General features: G+C 38.9%; 1 protein-coding gene across 7 annotated transcripts in view; it reads left to right on the top strand.

The window, feature by feature from the left end:
* Positions 1-14,186, top strand: part of Msantd3 (Myb/SANT DNA binding domain containing 3) — a 29,224-nt gene extending 15,038 nt beyond the window's left edge. For 5 of the 7 annotated variants that reach the window (XM_074051368.1, XM_074051366.1, XM_074051367.1 and 2 more), the window contains exons 2-3: positions 1,076-1,526; positions 8,677-14,186. In XM_074051368.1, coding sequence (XP_073907469.1) covers positions 1,109-1,526; positions 8,677-9,086 — 828 coding nt within the window. In that variant the 5' untranslated portion in view covers positions 1,076-1,108 and the 3' untranslated portion in view covers positions 9,087-14,186. The remainder of the gene's footprint in view (positions 1-1,075; positions 1,527-8,676) is intronic. The other 2 variants (XR_012440362.1, XR_012440363.1) reach the window with 2 other exon arrangements.
* The last annotated feature ends 10,837 nt before the right edge of the window (positions 14,187-25,023 follow it).

Here is a 25,023-nt window from a genome sequence, read left to right as displayed (position 1 = left end):
GAAGGTCTGAGAGTATGTTGGCCCTTTGCTGCAAGGGGGGCATAAAATGCTCTTATTGCTGTAATTGGTGCTGCTTTGCTACGTTTCCCACCACGTATTTGAGGGATTGATCTTATAGGAAGCTTCCTGTGATGAGAAGATGTGGGAAACACACACTGGTTTCATACACTTGAGTGGAATAATTATTACTAAGTACCTGGGGTATGAAGGATGCTTACTTAACACTGTGAGGATGGCAGGGTGATTTAAGGAGTCATGGTTGAATAATTTGGAGCCACCCAAGGCCCAAGAGCCCAAAAGATAGCTGTGGAAAGACACTAGTAATACCAGGCTTCTGGAACAAAAAAGATTCTGTGTTTTTCATGTCATATTTATATGCTTGGGCAATCCACTTTATGTTTTTGGCTGTTAGTTCTTTCAATTGTGAAGTGGGGCAGTGGACTCAGTCTCTGAGTGCACAGGCCATTTTATTTTTGAAATGATAGAAATTATTTATATAAGATTATGTGCTTTTAAAAGTAGTCCTCAGACCTGAAGGATCACAGACTGCACCCCTCATTTTAAAGATGAATCTGAAGTTGCTGCATGACCTAAGTTAATAGATGTAATGATGGAAATGTCAGAACTTTTGAATTTATTTCCTTGTGATTCTGAAATCTTGGTAGTGTTTACATTATCTGTTCTATTTGATTACACAGTGTCTTCTCTTGTCTTCATATGTGAAAAAACTTGAGAGAGCTGTTGCATTCCAAAGCTGCCTGACATTAAGCTCTACTCAGTTCCCTAACATAAAATAAATTAGAGTTTGACATAGATGTTTTGCTTTTATATACCAGATATTCACAGTATGACCAAGAAAAAGGACCTGCTAGAAAATCTACTTGGGAAAATCTAAACCCCTATTCCTAGTAAACTTCTGAATATTTTCCTGTGAATGTTGTAATTCAGCATTACTGGAAAAAAAAGTACTCATCCCCTTTCAAACAAGGGAATCAAGTTAGGGATTACACATAAGCAATGGGTGACATTTTTATTGCTAGAGTTGGTAATTCTTGCTTCCAACTTCTTTTTACAGGATAGCTAACGACCAGGAGAAATACAGTGGAAAATGCAAAACAACGAAATTATAAAACCTGCCAAATACTTCTCAGAGTTGGAAAAGAGCATCTTGCTTGCTTTAGTAGAAAAGTACAAATATGTGCTGGAATGTAAAAAAAGTGATGCACGAACTATTGCCCTCAAGCAGCGAACCTGGCAGGCCTTGGCCCACGAATACAACTCCCAGCCTAGTGTATCCCTGCGGGATTTCAAACAGCTGAAGAAGTGCTGGGAGAACATCAAGGCTCGGACCAAAAAAATTATGGCCCATGAAAGGAGAGAGAAAGTGAAGCGGAGTGTCAGCCCACTGCTGAGTGCCCATACCCTGGGGAAGGAGAAGATGGGCGCCATGCTACCCGAGCAGCTCTACTTCCTGCAGAGCCCGCCTGAGGAAGAGCCTGAGTACCACCCTGACACCGCAGCCCAAGGTACCTTCCTTACTGGGTACCAGTTTGACACTTTATTTTTAAAATCCTTCACTGGGAGGGAATTTGTAAGACAGAAACTTTACATCAAACTTGACTTTCCTAATTAAAAAGTCTCAGGATTATCTAGGACTCAAGTTAGTAATAATTAAGAATGAAAGTAGTTGTTTAAATCATTGTGCTTTCTCTCTTAGAGAAAACTATTACTTAAACATCAGGGACTACACTAATAAGGTGGTTACTAATGAGGCACCTCAGTTGCTTATCTCAACCTATCTCTAGTATGTTAAAGAGAATTTGATTGGAATTTATATTCATTCAGTCAATCTTTTAAAAAAATACCTTTTGAGGATTATTATATGCAAAGCCTTGCAGTAAGTCACTCAAAAGGCCATATTAAAACTATTTCAAACTTAAAAACAAAACTACAGAGACTATAATAGCAAAAGACCAATCTTGTGTTCACCCAGATTAAAAATAGTGCTTCTGTCCATTATAATAATTGTGATCTAAAGTTTTGGTTTGTGGCACTATAGTGATTTAGAGAAATTATGGAAAAAATAACTGTAATTTTAATGTACTTCCATTGAAAAGAGCAAAATAGGTCATAAGTAATTCTTAGGGAAGGAAAAGACTGCCATATTATCAAAGATGTAGTAACAACTTCTCATAGCTTCAAAAGGTTGCAAAAAGGGGCTGTTAAAATGTCTCCAGGCTGGTTGTGTGGCTCAAGTGGTAGAGTGCCTGTTTTGTAAACATGAAGCCTTGAGTTCAAACCCCAATCTCACCAAAATGTCTCCAGGCAAGTGCAGGGTAGAAATGCATAGAAAATTAATTTGCATTAATTCCTTTTAAGACTAGATGTGGCCAGTTTATATAAAGGTTTGTTGCAGTTTGTAGAAGACATATCTTGAAGCAGAGGAGAGTTGCTGGGGAGCCCAGAGGGTTACTCATAAGCTCCAAGGACCCAGTCAGCACTTGGCTGGGAAAATCTGGGTTTTGGCTTATAGGATGGGAAACTCGCTTGTCAGTGTCTCCAGAGTAGATTGAGCCACTGAGGGACTGGCTTCTGTTAATTAAAAGTCACAAGAAACTGTCTGAAACCAAGAATGTTATCTGCGGAGAGTGAGAGAGCTAATTACAGAGTGAGAGAACCAAATACATGCTTTTGATTAACACCTTTTTTTTTTTACCCCTATAGGCAAATTATCCTGGAAAGCTAAATTATTATCAAAAGTTTGCTTGACCAAGGTTAAGTTCAAGAAACTAGTTGGGTAACCTAATTAATGGTTAATGTCATGAACCTCAGACATCATTTCTAACTGCAGGAGGCTTTTGTGGGTGTTTTGATTCTTGGATTCTCAAGCCAGACTAACTCCTAGCAGACAGTGTTTACATGGGCACTGCCAACTCTCTTTGCTCCTTCCTTGCTGCTTCTGTGGGACATGGGCCCCACTACTAAATGACTGTCCTGCTTTGGAGATGTTTACAGCTTCAGCCAATTTCTCTTTATCTTGTTAGCCTCAGAGCCATTCAGTCCCCATGAGGCAGTGTAGGAAGTAGTGCTGGGGAAGGGGAGGCAGGAGACTCCATAGGGCTGCTTTTCACATTTCTTATGTTCCCTGAGCCATGTTGCTGAGAAAGATGCTGGTGTGGACTGCTTTTAGTTTGTTTTGCTATTGGATTATTGTGTGTCGATTTTATAGGGTGGGTTATTCATAGGGAGACAGTGTCATTTTCACATTTTCAAAGTCGGAGGTAAGATCTATAAAGTTTACCCCACCCTTTTTTCTTTCTTAGAAGAAATGATATAATTAATTTACTCATAAACACAACTTACAAATCTACAAGAAGAAGGAAATAAATATGGATTCTTGCTGTTCTCCCTGTAGTGACATTTGGTAGAGACTCATTTGTAAAAGAGATTTATTTTTGATCAGATGTTTGTATATAGATGACACAGTCATCTATTGCTGGTGCTTATTAAATTATAGCCATGTGCTGCCTTCCTATGTTTCCCTGTCAGATCTGGAGAACAGTGGAGAACCTTGGTACTCAGTGTGCCCAAAGTAATCTGTTCATACTAGTAGTTAACGTACTAGAACACTTTCTGCAGTTAAAAACATCCTTGAGGTTATTTTACTTATTTTGTGTTTCAGTTTACTTTCAAGGGTTGGCAGAGTGGCTCAAATGGTAGAATACCTACCTAGCAAACATGAGTTCAAACCCCAGTGCTGCCAAAAAAAAGACTAGAGTTCTCAATCATCCCTTCTGGGAATTACTGGGGAAAAGGTTGAAAATCTGCTATAGGTTATGGCCCTCATGACCTTGTGTGCATTTTTAATACATGGACTGTGTGTGTGCTTGTTTTACTTTTACACCTCTAATACTGTTCTGTCCAGTACAGCAGCCATAAGCCACCTGAGGCTAGTAAGCACTTGAAATGTGGGTAGAGTAAATTGAGGTGTGCTATAAATGTATGTGCTACAATTTGAAGACTTAATACCACAAAACAATGTAAAATATATCAATAATTTTTATATTAGTTACATGTTTAAATGATAATATTTTAGATATATTAGATTAAAATATATTACAAAAATTTGTGTCACCTATTTCTTTTATTGTTGGCTGAAATGAATTTGAGCTCAGGGTCTCAGGCTTGCTAGGCAGGCATTCTACCATGTGAGCCCTTTTTTTTATATTTTAGGTTGAGGTCTTACTTTTTTTTGCTTGGGGCTGCCCTCAGACCATGATTCTCTTAGCTATGCCTCCTGTGTAGCTGGGATCACAGGCATGAACCACCAAAATCCAGCTTACTAATTAGAAGGGGTTTTGCAACCTTTTGCCTGGGCTGGCCTTGAACTCCAGTTTTCCTGATCTCTACCTCCCAAGGAGTTGGAATTGCAGCCATGAGCTACCACTTGGACCCTGTTTATTTTTTTTTTAATGTGGTAAGAGAATATTCAGATTATTTATGTGGCTTATATTCTGTTTATGTTGGGCACTAATATACTAACACTTCACACAGTGCCTTTCCACAGAAGCAGACATTCAGAAATTTGTTGGAATTTGTTATAAAAATGTTAAGCAGAATGGAGCCAAGTAGAATTCCACTAGAGGCCTCCCTCTAACTACATTTTGGTGTGAGCTGGTATCACCGTGTCATGCTGATCACTATCCCATGGGTATCCTTAACCTTTGACACTGACTTTCTTAAAATATACAGCTGTATTTGAATATAGTAGTCTTAAAGTTTAAGAAAATGCTTGGGAATGTATTTTTAAGAAAAACTAGTATTTGCCCCATAAATACATTAAAACAGTTTACACTCTGAGGATTTTGTGGTCTGTGATAATTTGGCTTTGACACTTATCTTCCATTATCCTTGGGGAACAGTTGTAGAGAACAAACTAAGGGAGCCAATCAAAATTTATGAAGGGTGGCTGTGAGAGTAGGTGACAGAAGGGCAAATACATTTAAGAAAACTGAGCTTTTGAATAGCACTCAAATGTCTTAGGAGAATTTGTATTTAATTTAATATACTATTATTTTCTAGAGAGCTATAATTGAGTAATGTGAATATTTCTTTAAAAGTTCCATTATTATTGCTGTTTAATCTAATCTTATTCTTTTGGGATGGGGGTTCAGGTATAGAGAGCTGAATTGTTGTCCAGTCTTGGCACACCTGCATCATTAGTCTGTGAAAAGCCTCTCTTCTGTGTTAGGCCTGTTTATTCCTCTTTTTATCCCCACTCCCCACTTTGATTCTCTTCTCCTGTACTCTAATCAGGCAAGTATGCTTGAGTATTCTCTCAATATGTGTTTTATGTGTTATATTTTTAACTTAGGTAGAGTAAAATTTGTGCTGCAGATACCTCTGCTTTTGCTTTTTTTTTTTTTTTTAGATTAATGGTTTTAAGATTTATTCACATTGCAGTGTGTAAATCTACTTTTTCTTTCCGTGCTTTATCTCCTAAAATATGCATCCACCACGTCTTATTTATCTATTTTCTCCGTATCCCTCTTCCTTTGTACTCTTGAGAAGAACTGTAGATTGGCATGTACAGTTTCCTCCTATCCTTTCACTGCCGTAGTGAGCTTTTCCTGCTAGTACTAAATTTACCCAAATTGCCCAAGTGAGAGAACACCAACTTGGCAGTGTGCTGAGTCCCAGGAAAGCTTTGCTACCCTTTTTGCATAAAATTGAGTTGCTCTGTACTTCGGGTGGCTTTGTTTTACCTGGGAAAGAGATTACATGGTGTGTGTTTGCAGCAGGTTGCTAATCCCAAGGCTGGGCTTTTTCCAATTAAGGGAATAATCTGCTATCTGAGCACTGGCTTCTATTCACTGAAGCTAATATTTGTTTGAAAGGTAATTAGTCTATCAAGTTTCCTAGTTTTAAGTCCTGTTTCTGCCAGTCTTCTTAAGAGGCCTGGCTATCTTTCTTTAAAATGTGTATGTTAGCACACATTTAAAAAAAATAGCTTTAAAGTAGTCATTTCTTTGCTTCAGACATGAAGGCAATATAATGTTCACGGGACCAGAGAGAAATTTGGAGGTCGAAAGCTGTAATACACCCTGATATTCTTAGTAGTAGATGGTTTTATAGTGGGTACAACTCGGAGGCTGTATTTCATGGTATGCAAGTGATCAGCTAAGCAAGTAGCACACTAGGAGGCAAGGTTGTAGTAGTTAAGCTTGGGTTTTGGAGTCAGGTAGATGTGGGTTAGAATCCTGGCTCTTTCAAGCAGCCAGCTGACCATGGGTATCATATTTAGTTTTCTGTAATACTTCCTTCAGAGAGTCATTATAAGGCTTGGATGAGGAAATGTAAAGCACTAGCACCTGGCTTACTGCTCAGAAAATGATAGTTGCTATCATCACCTGCTAGGATAAGATAAAAGTGAATGTCTAGAAATTGGGAGAAATAGCAGCATTGTTAAAGGATGAACTTTGAAGACCCAGAGAGAGCAATGAGAGTAGAGGCAACAAAAATGTCTAATGTGTCCAGTGTTCAAAGAAAACATTTTCAGATCTAAGTGTAGAAAGGAAATGGATAAGGTAATGCTCTTTGTGGTTGACGCACACATCTGAGGACCCTGGTCCCCAGAATTAACCCTTTCCTTTTCCTATGCCTTAGTCACCCACTCAGTTCACTGTTCTTTTTCACAGTTGTGTCAGATAGGGAGGGGTATGACCCACTGTAGTCAGTTCATCCAACATACATTTTTTTATGTGCCCAGTGCTGTCCCAGGCTCTGTTCTGGGTTCTACATGAGAATGAGTAACAGACTGTCTCTGTCTTCAAAGAACTCAGAGATTTGACTGGGAGGCAGCTAAACCATCAGTTTTAGTAAGTGCTCTGCCAGCGGTGGGTCCAGGAGACAGTGGGAACATGAAAGGACATTGAATTGAGGCCAGAGCAGCTGGAGTTGGGAAAGAGTCCTAGGGAGACATTTTCATTATTTCTAGATGACAAAGAAGTTTTTTTTTTTTTCACCTTTCTCTTCCAAGAGTAAGATTTTTACCTTTTCTTTAATCTTAATTAGGGGCTAGTTATGGTTACCTTACCCCTTAGAGTGAAATAATCCAAACAGTAGCCATCTTCCTTTTATTAACAGAGTATTATGAATTAGGTTTCCCTCAGTAGCCATTAACATTCCCAGCATCCCATCTTCTAGAATAATGGAGTGGACATAATAATGTAATCAACTCTGTTAATAAATTGATATTACTTTTCTCCCAGGAGAAGATTCTCATTATCGGAAATGTAAAGCATCTCAAGGAAGCCTTGGAGTCACAGCTAGAAGACTCCATGCGTTAGTAGAGTTAGTGGTTTCCTTATTGAAATGCTCTAATTGACACTAATGTCACTGCCTTACAAAAATATCAGTGCAAGCATGGCACCTACCAAAAGTAGAATCGTTTGCATCTATGTGCTCATCTCCCTTTGTGTTCAATGGCTCAATCTATAAGTATCACTAGCCATCCACTGTGTACCAACGAGAGTAATTAGTACCCAAGGATAAAAGAAGTGAATAAGGCCTGCTGCCAAAATAATACTAGTATGTGTTGAATGCTGTTTAGAGGAGTACATAGAAAAGAGAGATCTGAGGTTTTGCACAATAAGCAAGGTTGGTCCTGAACTAGTAGCCATTGGGAGTGGGGAAGAGTGAGTGAGAGGAGACAAATAGTGAACCCAGCTTCATACTGAGAGGATTGTGAAATGCAGAATTATGAAAATAAACATGACTTTTTGAAAAATGTGAGTAGTTTTTGGTAGGATGGGAGGGTATTTTGAAGAGTAAAGCAAGGAAGATAGGAGAAAGTTAGAACTAGATTATAAGGTTCCTTAGAGTGGATTGAGACCAGGGTCAGATATGGTAACCTCAGGGGAATATGGAAAGGAAACAGGTGGGGGAGCAAGAGTCTCACACTTCAAGGAGCTTTGAGAGGAGCAATTTGAGAGGAAGGACAGAAACAGGAAAGAGTGACAGTTTACAAGCTTACAAAGGAAAGAAATTTCAAAAAAGGAACATTGACAAATATCCTTGGGATCTGAATATTGGTAGTTCTGGGAGTAACAGCCAAATACAGAAGATTAAAGAGAAATGGAGTGTGAACTAAGCCAGAGAGTGTAGACTCATCTTTCAAGGAGGAACATTTATAAGATGGCTATAAGGGCTAAACACCTGTGAGAAGGAAACAGTTATGACAGAGACTGGCCAGAAGTGTTCATGACTGAATGAGGGACTGGCAAGGAGTGCCAGTCTGAGAAAGAACTTCATCTGAAGACCCTCAAGGTTGGCATTAGGCTGTGGTCCCATGCTCATCAAAGTGGTGCACGTTTCAGTTTAGAATTGGTATCAACATCACAAGGTCTCTGACAACCACTGTTTACATAGCTTGCAGTTCTAGAAATAACATAACAAATTCCCTTGTTCTTATTTCTTAAGGGAAGATTCCTTTTGATTTCATGGGTTTAAAAAAAAAAATCACATGTGGCCAGGGTGCCTGTAGATAGGAAGGTCAATGCAGACACTATTTTTAATCCATCCTGCAATGAGGGACCTTATCGTTTGAAGTAGGATTAACTTTTTTCCTCTGCCTGCAAAATCTTTGAACGTATGTTTTCTGCTACTGTTTTTCAGAATCACTTGCTGTTTCAAATAGAGAACTGTGCGATGATGAGAAAGAGTTCATACATTTTCCAGTATGTGAGGGGACCTCTCAACCTGAACCCTCATGTTCAGCTGTCAGAATAACAGCCAATAAAAACTACAGGAGCAAAACCTCTCAGGAAGGTGCTTTAAAAAAGATGCATGAGGAAGAACACCATCAACAAATGTCCATCTTACAACTGCAGCTGATACAAATGAATGAGGTGCATGTGGCCAAAATCCAGCAGATAGAGCGAGAGTGTGAGATGGCAGAGGAGGAACACAGGATAAAAATGGAAGTTCTCAATAAAAAGAAGATGTATTGGGAAAGAAAGCTACAAACTTTTACCAAGGAATGGCCTGTTTCTTCATTTAACCGGCCCTTTCCCAATTCACCCTAAGACTTTGGGAATGACTCTCTTGTAATTAATCTGTGTTGGCAAAGAAAGTCTGAAATAGGAACTTGCGGTCAGTAACCTGTAACTGAGCTACGACTAGGAAAATTAGAGTGGTAGTAGTCACTTATTTAAGAATACATTCAGGTAAACAGCTGCACCCTATGTACCCTTTAAGTGGCAAAAAAGCTGTCATGGTCTTCTGAAAGTTATCACTATGAGTGCTATAATTCTGAATGTAATGTCTGTTAATTAGAATTCATGTAAGAACCATGTGTGAGTGTTGTATTTTTTTTTAAATCAAATGCAAGTGTGACTATAAAGAAGTGTGGCTGATTTTGGTTTTTTTTTTTAAGCAGAAATTTTCTATCCAAATGAATGCCCTCCCATTGAAAGTGGCTATCTTGGGTGGCCATATGTTTCTCTAGGGGCAAAGCGATTGCTTAGAACTTGCTAGAGGTCTTTGGGGAAACCTCTGAGAGAGCTGCAGTCCTTTGTTCACTTTTTCAGTGTTGGCTTTTGAGTGTGGATTTTCTGTTTTTAAACAGTCTAGCATTTGGAAGGATATTTTCTAATGTGGCTCATAAACTGCCTTTTAAGGCTTTTCCCCAAAGAGGAGCTCCAAGAAATGTCTCCAAGAATGGTGGTTTCCTTGGAATTAAGAATGTAACAACATGAGGGTTTCATGTTAATTTGGGTTTCTACATTCTGTTATGTTTGTTTTATTAAAAAAAGACTTCAATTTTATAGTCACACTGTGTATGTTTTTTTAAAGGTGCTTCCTTCCCAACCAAACAAGCTCCTTTTTTGCCTTCCCTTTGTCCTTTCTTCTGACTTTGTACTACTGAGTTAAGGGTTGCCCTTGTTTTTGGTCTCTAGCCTCCTTAGGGAAGGCCCTTCCCTTTCACCATGCTCATAGTGCTGGGTAATGCTAATGCTATGTAACTGGCATTACACAGTCAGCATTGGGATTTTTAGGGATCCATTACCAACATATTTGGAAATACCAATTAATAAATGAATGTTTTGACTGAGTTGTGATGCAACTTCTGTAGCCTAGTGTTAAAAACATTCCTGGGAGATGCAGACAGTAGTAGCTGGAAGTAGCAAAGTGACCCTTAAGTGCCAAAGCAGATGAACAATTTCTGCAAATGAGGCTTCAAGACTGCGTGGGGAAGGAGTACTTGCTGCACAGACTCTATTAGGGAGGATAAAGTAGTAGGACTAGGAGTCGGGGCCTGAGTTCTAAGCTTGGCTGTACCTCAAGTTGCTATGTGCCCTTTGGTATTTCTTAAATCTTGTCATGGTGCTACCTGACCACAGAACAAGGAAGTTGGGCTTGATAATGGTCAGAGTCTGCTTTAACTCCTTGGATTACTCATGTCATCTTGGATGGGTACTGCCAACATCATGGAAGACTTGGGCTAAAAGGGAGTAGTTATCTCTTGCAATGACCAAACTTCCTTCCTTCATAGTTTTGGATGGGTCTTGGGAACTATAAGTACTCTAAGATGCATACAGACTCATAATCTGTGCACTGTGTAAAACTTAAATGGATGTCAATTTATTTTATACACTGAATCATATTTTAATATCTTAGAAGAACTGGTTAATTATTTTAGATACATTCTGTATTCAGAGACTAGAACTAAGGATCCTTTTATAAGGAATTCTGTTATTAATTTAGTTTTTACCAAATGTACCCTTTAGAGAATGAAGCATCTATTGCTTGGCTTTTTTTCTGCTAAGATCGAATGTAAAGAATGAACCCTAAAGTCTCAAGCTTAAATCATTTGTGGAAGATAGAACTTAACTCTCTGTACCCTCCTACCTCTTCAGGATTAGGACAGCAAATGGCAGGCCCTAAACACAGATGTGAACTGAGAAAAGGTTCAGGTGAAGAAAAGGTTTTGCTTCACCTACTAATCAATCTAAAAATCTTCACAATGTATGTATTCTGGAGTGAGGCCTGAAAGTCTGCATTTGTTACATGCTCCTGGGTTATGCTGGATCTGCTTGTCTAGTCAATAGATTTCTGAGAAGCAAGGGCTTGGAAGATCCTATGAAGATTTTATTCTCTGAAAAAAAAAAAAGATCTGTGTTAGGTACATCTTTGTATACAGTGGTGTACTGGTTATTTTCTATGAGCTTATGACTTAAGCATGTAACAGTGTAGAACAACACCAAAAATGCTTGCACATAGTAGTGCATTTTAATTGAACTATACAAACATTGCACTAATTCCTCATTGAACAAATAAAAGATAATTAAGCCAGCAACCTAAAGCACCTTGCTCTACTATTCATGGTATTTATGAGCTTACAACAGTAGCTTGCAACATTAGCTATGCATTAGAAACAGTATTTTATAAATAATTAGTCCCATTGGGTTTCACTTCCAGAGGAGTCTGAATCCTTGACCTCGGCTGGCACCTGATACTCTGTATTTTTTGGAATCCTTTTAGGTGATTATGATTGGGGCTGAGAACCACTTATATAGAGTTTATTTACAAATATTTCATTTGATTTTCAATCCTGTGAAGTCCTGCAGAAGTAAGGAAACAATGCTCAGAAAAGAACTTCCTGTCACCAAGTCTGTAGCTGGTGAATGGCAGAGTAGAACTTCAATCTCAGATTTCTTGACTCCAAAACATAGCCCCACCTGCCTGCCCTCACTCCTTCCCTTGAAATCATATCAGATTTGTTTTATCCAGAGTTAGCTAACACGACAGGCTACCTGTGGAGGCATCTTCATTCACAAAGCACTGTAGTAGTACATCCCAATTCATATCACCTCTAAGCCTTTCATTACCTGAGGTGCAAATGCAAGCATTTCTTGGCAGATGTTGTAGGGAATAAACAGATAAAATTATCAAGACACTGTTCACCGTCCTGCACCCTGCCAAATGATGGACATAGCCCAGGAGGGAGGTAAAGCTTGTACAAAGGATCTGATTAGAGCATGTCTTCAAGTGTACTTGTAGTTGAGAGAAAAGACCTGAAAAGCTTGAAGGAAGGCCTGAGGGAGGGAGTGGTATTTACACTAAGTCTTTAACTTGCAACATTGGCTATGCATTAGAAACAGTATTTTTATAAATAATTAGTCCCATTGGGTTTCATTTCCAGAGGAGGCTGAATCAGTTGACCTGGGCTGGTGGGGATTTGGGAAGCAGAGGAACTCCACTAGATGCCAAGTCCTGTTGAAAATTCAAGGTGAGACACATAAATAGGAGGCAATGAAGGAAGGCCTGGGGAAAATTTCCAAACTGGGTAGTATCATGATCAGAACTGTGTACCAGGAGGAAGATTAGAAGATGAAACTGAATGGAAAGAAAACGAGTTGGGAATTCCAGATAGGAGGGTTTGGGCATGGTTAGGATGAAATGATAGGAGGATGCAGAGGAGATTGGAATGAAAATGAAAGACACCAAGGTGAAGGACACTGCTTAAGTGGAATCAGTAAGGCTTGGCAGTTGATGGCTTTCATTGGAGAGGAGAGGTAAAATTTTAAAGCTAGGTGCTTGAAAGGTCATGTTGCTGCTGATTGAAATGAAGGAAAGAAGGATGCATTTGTGGCTCTTACCTGTCTTAGGCAAGACCTAGATGAAAACTGGTGCTACTGCCATCCTCCCAGCCCAAATGTCCACACTTCCATTCATCTCTTCTTTGGCTATCATATCTCTACTCTGACATTGCCTCTTCAGCTTCCTGTGCTGCCTCTCCCATCTGTTCATCTGACACTAGCCCCTCCCTGCTGGGTCCTTGGTCACCCCACTCATTTGGTATTACCTCTGCCATCAATACCCCTACTGCAGCTGGTGCATTTCATTCATCGTCTCTTATATTGTTTCTACACTAGAACAACCAGGAAAAGGTTCTTTCTTTCTCATGAGCCTCATTCTTCTCTAGCTAGCTGGCATTCACAAATTTCAGGGTAGGTTGGTTTTTTTTTTTTTTTATGTCCCATATTAAGGAGCATTGGTTGGGAAGGGCTGGTAATCACCATGCAGGCTTATCATGGCCACTTTACAAAATCAAACATGGAATCTTACCCAACAGGAATCCTACCTAATGTATAAAGGTTTCAGGAAATGTTTTAGGGTTTTTGTAGGGAGGATCTTAAGATTCATTTTGTTGTTGTTTTGTTTTGTTCCAGAAGAAACTAGAAAGGCAGAGGAAGAGAGGTGGCATAGTGGCAGAGTACATTAGAGTTGTCAACAGTCTCTGCAGTGTCAGGTCAATTACATCAGCACTTGGTCTGGACCAGAGGAAAGGAATGATTCTGCCTCCTGGGAACGTCAGAAGGACCTGATAATTATATTTGGCAAAGCCATGAGGAGTGACTCTGTAATGTCATTGCTAAGAATTACCCTTTTAATAGCATTTCTGGATGTCTGAACTTTCAGATGAATGACACTTTTGCTGTGGCTTTATTTTCTGTTGGGCTGGTTTCTGGCTAGTCCTCTTGTTCCTCCTTGCCTTTGCTCTAATATCAGATTGTATTTTCTCTTTTATCATCTTTTTTCCCAGCTCTGTTTCTCTAGCTCCTTCTGTGCTTACATTGGCTTCCACTCTCTCCTGGTCGGAGGTGGAAATGTGTGGCAATGTACAACAAGGGGATTATTTGTCAAAGTAACTTTCACACTCAGCCTTAGACTACCAAACTGTGGATGGCTTGCTTCCATGCTGAGTCTGCTACTTTTGTGTTAGTAGGACTCAGAGGTCATGGGAAAGGTCATCATTATCCCTGACTACAACAGATTTTTTTTTTCCCAATTGTGCCATATATTATACCCTTCAATCTCTGCCTCAGTTTCTCCATCTGTGAAAGTGGTATAATACTTATCTACCTCCCTTGAATGTTGTGAAAATAGTATATGTTGGTAAAAACGCTTTTAAAATAAAGAATCATGTAAAGCATTTTAACATTACTGTTGTCATTGGGCTATGGATGCCCTCCTGTAAAGATACTACCCTGTAGAGGAAGTATCCCAAGTGGACTAATATTGTAGGAGCACCCAATATATGAAACTTCCGTAATAAATACAAGAGTATGATTATTTTCTTTATGAAAAATTTCAACATGGCATTTCTTTAAATAATCCTTTGGTACATTTGGAGTGACATTCAATTTATAGAAATATGATTTATGCAAAAATTTAAAAGAATACATCTATTGAACCTGTGTTGCCTGATATAATTTTTGGGTTTACAAGCTGATTTTTAGCCTAATGGTGCAGTTTGTCATCATTAGGTGAAAGCTGTGCCTACATTATCCAGATGCCTAGAATTTGTGAGAAGGTCCCTTATCATTAGTATGGATTGGGATGGACAAAATGGTGATCCTCTGTTGTGAATGAGAGAATCCAAAACTCCAGTCTACTTGGTAAAATGTCCTTACAGCACTGCTGGTTTGGGGGGGTGCAGGGGAAGATTAACTATTTATATTCACTAAAGGGCTAAGTGTCTTAGGTCTTTAGCCATAAACATGTGCTCCATTTCTTAACTGCTGGAGACTGCTAAGAACTTTCATTAGATTCTGGCCTGTTTTCTTTTCCATGGGTGTGATCTTTTTACTTAAGAGGTTGATTCCTTAGAGTACCTGGTTTGCATGCACAAAGCCCTGAGTTCAAACCCCAGTCCTACCAATAAATAAATAAGAGGTCAATTCTTTTTAGTCAAGAAGATATTTATCACAGTAGAAATACTATGAGTAGCAGAAGGTAAGGTTCTAGTTCTATTCTAATCATCTGATTCAGCTACCAGCATAACCAAGAAGGAAATTCAGAGCAGATACTCTGTTGGTAAAGCACACATGGGTCTAGACTTTTGTGAGGGGAACTGCTGAGGATGAAACCCTGGATCTTGCACATGCTGAGCATGAACTCTACCACTGAGCTACACCTCTAGCCCCTGGATCTAGGGTCTTATCCATGAGTTTTCAGTTTCTTGCAATGGGATGGCAATAGACATTCTGAAGGATTGGAGTGAGCCACTGGGACATTTAGCAGGTCTGGGGTCACTCTGAGTCCCATGCCGAAGGTGGACACTCTTCACAGACAGAAGTACAAGAGGGATAGCTAAACTGTAGAAGAACACTTCAAGTTTCATTTGTTGTATCTTTAAACAGCTCCTTGATCAAAGCAATTCAAATGACTAAGCCCAAAGTCAGTGGAAGGAAAATAGATTCCCATGAAGATGAGGGGAGGAGGTGAATATATTTTTCTCAAAGCATTTTATTAGCATACATTAGTTGTACATGGGAAATTCAATGTGACATTTCTGACTATGCTTAAATTTTACATTGGTTACATTCACCCCCACCATCTCTCTCCCTCATCTGAGAAGGTGAATATTCTTGAACAATAATTCAATCTATGATAGTATTTCAAGGGGGAGGGGAGCTAGTGTGATACCAAAGAGTTGTTATGTTATAAATCAAGGAACAGAAAATCTAAGGCTAAAATGCATTCCTCATCTTCTACTGAGACACCTCTTCTTTCTTTCCTCTCCATTTTTTCAGGGGAGGTGATTTTAAATAGTGATAATAATAGAATATACTTCATTAAATTGTTGGATTAAGTGAATAATACAGGTGTCCCTCTATTTATGATGGGGTTACATCCTGATAAACCTATGGTAAATCAAAAATGTCATAGATTGGAAATGCATTTAATACACCTAACCTACAGAATATTATACCTTAGCAACACAATGCAGTTGTTTCTCCTGGTGATTACATGACTGGCTGGAAACTATGACTTGCTGTCCTGCCTAGCACCACAAAAGAATATTTTATTGCATATTGCTAGCCTGGGAAATGGTCAAAATTAAAAATTTGAAGTATGGTGCTTATTACCACGTTTCACCATTAAAAAGCCAAAAAATCCTGTGTTGAATCATTCTAAGTCAGGGATTATCTGTATACGTATTTAGAATAGTACCAGGCACATATGAAACACTATACATTTTAGTCCATTTTTTTTTCAAGGTACAATGGCGTAGATGGAAAGGTTTGGTCTCAAGTGATCTGGCTCTAGAACTCATGCTTTTCAGAATCATAATACACGGACTTTCTATTTGAGGGTCTCAATTCAAATTTTAGCTTTGCAAAGAACAGTGATTTCTTGAGTATTAGCCCATCACTTGCAAAATACCTCATGATTGCAAAATAGCTCATGATTGCTATAATGATTACATGAGAATGCAAACATGGAATGGCCCTGTAAATTGTAAAATCAAAAACCAGAAAAAAAATTCCTAGACCTTTCTTTTGATCTTTTGTGTTGCAAGAGACTCTGAGACTATCTTCTCCCATCACAGAACCTCATCTTAATTCCTCTTTCTAGCCTCCTCAGTCTGACAATTCCTGAGCACAATCATGAGTCTCTCGGTTTCACAGCCAGGTTCTGTGAAACTGCTCTGTGGATCCCTCTACCTAGAGTGCTGTCAGTCTCTCTACACTTTCTTTTACACTTGCCACTAAGCATTACCCATTCTTCAAGGTCAAATCAACACCAGGACACACTTCTGACTGGGCTCTGGTCCCAGCTTTGCCTGGAGCTCATCATGTGATTGTGGACAAGTTACTAGGTCTCTCTGGATTAATTTCCTTGTTTGTTAAATAAGAGTATTAGAGAAGATGATCTCTAAATTCTCTTCCTGAGTTCTAATTAATCTAGTGCTGAAGTTAAACTAATATTTTCAATTTACTGAATGTAACCCAAGCTTCTAATTTAGCATTCTCCTTAAAGGATAATGTGTACGTAAATGGAATTCATATACTGCATACAAGTGAATCGGCCCCAAGGTTGAAAGCACCATTTGTGAATGCTATTTATATTAGGGTAATGATTTATTTACACTGTTTATAACACAATTTACATATAGTCAATACAAGAATTTCTGTGTAATGGGAACCAAAAAGTTGTTGCATCCCAAAATGTAATTTTCCTAGTGAAAGAATTGGCTGTTATTTAACTGCTCCAAACTGCCCAATTCTGTAGGTTATAGGATACTTCTATCTTAAAATTTTCCCTGTTCTAATGCAATGGTGTGCCAAGAATATGTAGATTTTGTTTATTTAAAAAAATTTGCCAAGTGCTGGTGGTTCATGCCTATAATCCTAGCTATTCAGGAGGCAGAGATCAGGAGGATCATGGTTCAAAGCCAGCCCTGGCAAATAGTTCCCAAGACCCTATCTCAAAAAAAAAAAGAAAGAAAGAAAGAAAGAAAGAAAACCCATCACAAAAATAGGGCTGGTTGAGTGGCTCAAGATGAAGGCTCTGAATTCAAACCCCAGAACTGAAAAAAAAAAAAAAAAGAGTTGATTTCAGTGGATAATATTTATTGTGAAACCAGAGCAGTCTGAAGCCTACTTTAAATGGAAGGAAAGATGTATATCAGCATTTATTGAACATTTCATATGGGCCATAGGCATGTTCTGTATGGTTCCATTTGATGCTTCAAATGCTCTGTGTTATTTATATTTTACAGATAAGAAAAGGAAGCTTGGATAGGTTAAGTAATTTGTTTAAAATCATATACCAAAAATTCTAAAGATGGATGGTGGTGATGATTACACAAGTGAATGTACTCATACCACTGACTATAAGTTAAAAATGGTTACAAATGGTAAATGTTAGGCTTTGCCACAAAAGAGAGAGAGAGAGGAAGGAAGGAAGGAAGGAAGGAAGGAAGGAAGGAAGGAAGGAAGGAAGGAAGGGAGGGAGGGAGGGAGGGAGGGAGGGAGGGAGGAAGGAAGGAAGGAAGGAAGGAAGGAAGGAAGGAAGGAAGGAAGGAAGGAAGGAAGGAAGGAAGAAAAAGTCATATATAGTAACTTAACTAGATTTAGGTCCCGTCAGTGTGCTTTCTTTGGTGTATATATGACATGGGAGAAAACACTGTGGTCGCTGGTTCTGTGTATTAAAGATCTGCCAGGATGCTGAGGAGCCAAAAACAAAGAGAAGCAGAGAGAAGAGCTAAGTGAGGTTAAAGGTGTCAGCAACAACAAACCTGACAACCTCAATTCTGACAGCAACCTGAGAACCAGTGACCAAGCTAAAAGAGGTTTCCAATTGGTCTTGCCATTTAGATGTAGATTCGTGTTGTACATGCGAACAACTGGGCATCTTGTAAAAAATGCATGTTTTGATTCAGTAAATTTGGAGTGTGGCTACATTTTGTATTCCTAACAAGCTCCCAGGTGATGGTGATGTTGTTTGGTCCATGGGCCAAACACCGAGTAGCAAACATTTAGATGATAGTAACCTCCTCCAAGGTGACTCTTCAAGTGTGGGTTTCATATCACTTGCACTAGAGAATACTGGGTGCTTTCACAAAGCAAGTTGTGGGCCCCCTCCCAGACCTACTGAATCAGGACCTAATAGGACATCACTGGAATGAACAAGTTTTCACATGCTTCCGAGTTATTTGGTATGTATAACATTTGAGAGCATTGGTAATAGCACATCACCATGATATGATGCTAGTTAAAATCACTTCATTTGCACGCACATTTGCAGTTTAGAAAGGCCCATTTCACATCCTGTTTCTTTGTTACCTGTACCCACTTGGCAAGTGAGGAAACCAACATATTCAATCCTTATGTGCCAGACCCCAGGGTTTTTTGACTCTCAGGAAAACATTCTTTGTTATTCAGGGACTCGCTTTCTCACTTTGCCATATCTTTACTTATACTCCTACACAAATTAGAAGTTCTTTTATGCCTACAAAGCTTTGCAGAGCAATTTTCTTGCTATGATGCTTTTAAGGATTTCAATCTAATTTAGTACATTAAACAGCAAGGTCATGATAAAAAAGAAAGAGTTTGGTGAAGTAATTAAGAAATAGACTGCTGTGAGTTAAAAAAATTTTTTTTACCCTTTGCCTAAATTTAACAATTGTTTTTCTCTTTCTCTTTTTCAACCATTTTGTAGAAAGTTTTGGACATCATGACAGTTCATTCACACCTAAGTACTTCAGTATACTTGTACTAATCATAAGACCATTCTCCAAATTACTACAATTCTATTATCACACCTCAGAAAATTAGTGTTAATTCAATAATATCATCTAATGTGTACTTTACATTCAAATTTCTGCAGTTATCCTAAGGCCTTTTATTGCTGTTTATTTTCTCAGACTCAACCAAGGTTTATTGTATTTGGTTGTTTTGTCTCTTCTAGAACAAACTTTTCCCCTTATCATTTTATGACATTAATTTCTTTTTAATTCCAAGCCTTATAAAGTCCTTCACATTCTGGATCTATTTAATTACATAATTGTGATTAGATTCAGGCTCAACGTTTTTGGTATGAGGACCACATAGATAAATGCCATGTACCTCTCAATGCACAATTTCAGAGGCACATCTCAGCAAATTGTCCCACTACTAGTGATGCTAATTTTGATCATCTGGTGAAGGTGGAATCTACCAGATCTCTCCACTATAAAATTACATTCTTTCACTTATTGAAGACTGTGGATATCTTGTTCCTTTATTGCCATTCATTTATCCAATGTTTTTAGAACCCACTGAAGATTCTTACCTAAATCAGTTATTTCATTGAGAATTACAAAATGGTGATCAAATCAGCCATTTGTAAGTATTCATATGGGCAGCAGGTGTGCCCCGATTTGACAAAACCCAAATTTAGGTCACCTCAAGTTCCACTGGCTACTCGGCAAAGGATCCACTTCACCTGATCTTTCTTAAGAGCCCATCTGTCTTAGAACTCCTTTGTGGGAGTACCAGGGATAGGTTTTTTTTTTCCCCCCGATGCCAAGGAATGCCCACTTGAGAGAAAGGGCTGTTAACTTCCATCTCCTAAGCATCCTGGCTCCAGCTTGCCTCTGTGGTGTCTGCCTGGCACTATTGATTGCTTCTGAGCTCTGCTAGGGAAAATCATATACTTTCTCTCCCATTATCATCAATGTTTTTCCTCCCTTTTCAAATCTGACCCAGAATTTCTATGGAGCAGGGACTGGGGCAGCAATTTGATTGGAAGGGAGAGGCCAGGGTACTTGTCTTAGGAGTGGTATCTGTTATAAAAATTGTATTTGATGGATCAGTTTTTTAAAGTAATATTTTATATAAGATTGAGAAAATGTAATTGCTCACGTCAAATAGAGTGATGAAGATTGGGTTGGAGAGGCTAAGGGAAGCTAATGGAGATTATAGTGAGGCTAAAGCTGCCACCAATTCTTATCCCTGCTCTACTCTCCTGCCTTTCTCTTCCAAGAGCACAGAAGCCATGATATAGGCATGTCCTATATCATGTATCAGTATCTCCACACCATATCCACATCCCCGGATGCATCAGCCTCCATTCTGTCCACCTTCCTTCTTGCTACAAAGAAGAAAGTGTCTGCTCACAAAAGCAAGTCCTTCCATCTCTGTTTTGAATTCCACTCCTTCCTGTCTACTCAAAGATTATACACAACTTAATAACCTTTTTCATTTGCTGAGTTTTCAAGACTTCTCTATTTCCTGGATCTTTATCATCATCATTTAAATATTTTACAGTCTCATCTTAAAAGTTCTTCCTCTGCCCACAGTCACCTCCTGCTTTGTTTTTCTTCTTCCTTTCACAGCTGAGCTGTCCAAATGTTCTGTTTCCTTTTCCTACTTTTCATTCATGTCACATTAAACTCTAATCTGGATTCTGCCCCTACCACTTTACCAAGTGGCTCTTAGTAAGATGACCGGTGACTTCAAGTGACTGCTGTCTGTTGGAAACTATTCAGTATTCATCTTTCTTGACTTCTCAGCAGCATTTGACCAGGCACCCATGTCCTGCTTCTTGAAACACATTTGTTCCCTGGTCATCATGACACTCTTCTTTCCTGATTTCCTCCTAATTTTCTAACAGCTCCTATGAAATTCCCTCCATCGCTCAGCTGAAGCTGCGGCCTCGGCTCTTCTCTTTCATATTAACTCATTAAGACGTCACATTCTCTTCCATGAATTCTACTAATTTATCCTCTCCTGCCTCCCATATGTATGTATGTGCTCAGTGTAAGTCCAGCACCAAACTTACAAATCCAATGGCTGCTGGAGGCTTCCATGCAGATGCATCACTGACCCCTCAAACTCAGTGTTACCTAGAACTGAACTCATTGTCCCATCTTCAAACCTGCCTATCCTACAGAGTGGGCTATTTTATATGTGTTGTTGAATGTAGGGATAACCATCATTTGACACTCTACCCCTAATCTCTCCCATATCTACTCAATCACCAAGTTCTAATTGTCTAATTCATTTGTTCATCCCCATCTTCCCTAGTCACCTTCATCACTTACCTGAACCACTGCAATAGCCCTTAGCTGATTTTTCTGCATGCATTTTGCCTTTACAATCCATTCTGCACATTGCAGCCCATGTGATTTTTTGTTTAACAGCTTCATAGAGATTTTTATTTTTTTATTTTTACAGTACTGCAAATCAAACTCGGGACCTCACACATACAAGGCGAGCACTCTACCACTATGCTACATCCCCAGCTTCACTGAGATACTATCATATAATTTACAGTTCATCCATTTAACCAAGTGGTCTTTTCTAAACCCAAGTCTGAGCAGATTATTCCCTGCTTATAATCTTTTAACATATTTTTTTTGAGTCAGGGTCTCACTATGTTGTCCAGTCCAGGCTGGCCTCAAACTCATGATCATCTTGTCTCAAGTGCTTGGATTACTGGTGTGTGCTACCACACCAGCAGCCTGATTAATCTTTTTTTTTTTAAGTGGGACTGGGGTTTGAAATCAAGGTTTGCACTTGCAAAGCAGGCACTGTACTGCCTGAGTCACACCTCCAATCCATTTTGCTCTGGTTATTTCAGAGATGGGATCTCTTGCACTGTCTGCCTGGACTGGTTTCAAATTGCAATCCTCCTGACCTTAGCCTCCCAAATAGTTAAGATTACAGGTGTGAGCCACTGGCACCTGATTAATCTTAAAATCAAGTCTGAACCCTTATTCTAATAAGGCTGTATGACCTTTTTCTTGCTTCCTGAAGTTTCTACATTCTGTGTCATGCATGCCTTAGGCATCACATATAGCTGCCTTTTCACTATTTCTTTCTTTTTTTTAAAGGACAGATAAAATATATGTATTTATTGTGTACTGGATGATGCTTTGAAGTATATATACATTGTGGTATAGTTAAACCTAACTAATTAACAAATTTATTACCACTCACATAGTTATCATGTTTGGGGGCAGAACATGTAACATCCACTCTCTTTACATTATTTTTTCAAGAATATAATACAGTGATACAGAATCTGTTTAGCATGTGGAAAACTCTGAGTTCAATCTCCAATAATCCCCCCAAATACTATATACCACCATTAACTATAGTGACCATACTATATAACATATCTCTTGAACTTACTCTTCCTACCTAACCAATACCCCACCGTCTATCCACCCCAGCATCTGTTAACCCCATTTTACTCTCTATTTCCATGAGACCAACTTTTTTTGGGTCCCACATATAAGTGAGATCATGTGGCAGTTGTTTTTTTTTTTTTCTCTGTTTATTGAAATTGCCAAAATTTTTATTTCATGTTTACCTGTTGTACTTTCTTCATGGAGTACTGTCTCTTCTTTACCTACTTCTAACTCTTTATCCATCTTCTAGCCTCAGCTTAAAATATCACTTCTGGGAAAGTTTTCTTGATTCCTGGTACAGTAGGGATCTAATGCTTTCTCAATCCTTTGACAACCCTTCACAACTGTGATTCTTTGAAGTTTGACTTCCCTACTAGACTACAGGACTGTCTGTGTCCTCGCTGCCTTACATGGTTGCCTGGCACATGATGTGCAATTTCTAAGTACTGTTAGATGAATGGGGCTACTGTCACTATGGTCCCTGGCCTGCCCTGTCCCCTGCTCTCATCGATGAAGTCACCACTGCCAAAGTTGCCTTATGTCTTACCACTTGTTCTGAGCTGAGGCAAAACAGCTCCAGAATATGACTTTGCTGTTTCATATTTGCAACTCTCTTAATTGGGAATCCAGACTAAGTGTTGAGTCCAGTTGTATTAACTATGATGCTAAGCCTCCTCCCTAGGGCAGTAGACTTTAGGCAATAATTTTCAACTGGGAGCAAAGAAAAAGAATTTAAAAACTATTAACTCAATTCAAATTCACATGTACAGATCAGGTGGAGTGGCTCAAGTAGTAGAGCACCTGCTTAGCAAGTGTGAGGTCCTGAGTTCAAACCCCAGTATTATAAAAAAAAAAAAAGTGCAAGTCCACAGGTACAAATATAGATGAATTAATTTATACAGTAATATATGCAAGAGTACACGTGTACATGTATAAACACAGGACCCAGCTGTCACACTCAAATATGCATGCATGCACACTCTTACAGAGGCAACTTGATATATACTCATTCCTTATATATGTACACACAGTAAAATGGCATATGCTTGGCACTTATGCATATGTACAGAGACAAGCTGATATACTCATTACATATGTATGCACACAGGCAAATGACATATGCTCAATACATATGTATACAGACAGAGGCAAGCTGACATACTTAAACACATTCCGTGGTAAAAATAAAATTATTTAGTTCCATTTGACTCACTCTGATTCTTCCATGTACCTAGCTCCTTCCTTTATCTCTCTTTCACAATTTTTCACTCAGTGGATACTTCTCTCAAGTTCCCAGGCTTTTGGCTATAACTTTTTGTCCTCTTTGATCCACCTGACTATTTGTCACCACTTTACTTCCTAGCAGCGTGGCTACCCCTGCCAGTCACCAGGCTGCCCTCCTGTATGTTTCTCTAGTGGACAGTCACCCTAGATGAGCTATTTTGACTATGTACTTTAACTCACTGGGTGTTGATTCAGAGTACAGTCTGTGGAGTTAGACCTGGTCCCTGCCCTGCTGCCCACTGAGTGTGTTACCTTGGGCAAATTACTTACTTCTTCAAATTTGTTTTCTTATCCATAGGATGAAGGTAATATTAGCACATTCTCCATTAGATTTTTTTGGTAGTGGTAAATTGGATAACGCATGCAGAGCTTTAGTCAAGTATATAAGCGCAGTTAATGACAATTGCCACTAATAAAAACTAACATTTATTGCATGCTTACTATGATATGACTATTTCTAGCTAGTTATATTAAGTACTTGTGATGTACTAAGCATCATTCTAAGCAACTCTATATTTACAAACCCATTTTAACCTTACAACGACCCTATGAGGTAGATAAGAATGGAACTAAGTAGACTAATGGAACTGAGACAGAGAGAAGCTGTGTAACTGGCCCAAGGGTCATAGCACTACCAACTGGCAAAGCTAAGATGCAAACCCAGATGATTTGTTTCCAAAGCCTACAGTCTTAATTACTATGTTGTACCTCCTACTTCCATTTATATGTGATTGTCTTTGTCAGAGAAGCTATTTCTTTGGTACAATCTTTATGCATTAAAACCCTTGGAGAGATATTTGAATTGCAGCTGAAAATTTCCATTTGCTGAAAGATCAAGAAAAATCTTAATTCTGTATTCAGAGCAGTTCTGAACAATTGAATGACAAGAAGACCTGCAGGAAAAAACCCAGAGATACCTCTTCACTCTCTCTACCCACTCACAGGGACTGTTTGGGTGAGAAAACTTTCAAATTGACAATTACAGTGGGGAGGCTGTTTTCCCCAAGGCAGAGTTAGGCTAGCTCTCTGGATTTCCATAGTTCTTTTTGTTCAGATGTCTGCAAATGCCTCCTTAACTTCTGCCCACTTTCTACGTAATTGAGGACCATTAAGGGGATATGGGTAAGTCCTCACCAATGTAATCACAAGAATCCAGGCATTATACAAACAGAGAAACCCCATGAGAATCTCCTGACACTCTTGTAGGGTGCTCAAGATGGCTTGTGCATAAATTTTGGTGACTGCAGTTATTTATTTATTTATTT

The sequence above is a fragment of the Castor canadensis genome, chromosome 13 (assembly GCF_047511655.1).
Source record: "Castor canadensis chromosome 13, mCasCan1.hap1v2, whole genome shotgun sequence".
Classification (NCBI taxonomy): domain Eukaryota; kingdom Metazoa; phylum Chordata; class Mammalia; order Rodentia; family Castoridae; genus Castor; species Castor canadensis.
This window is presented reverse-complemented; position numbering and strand designations above follow the sequence as displayed.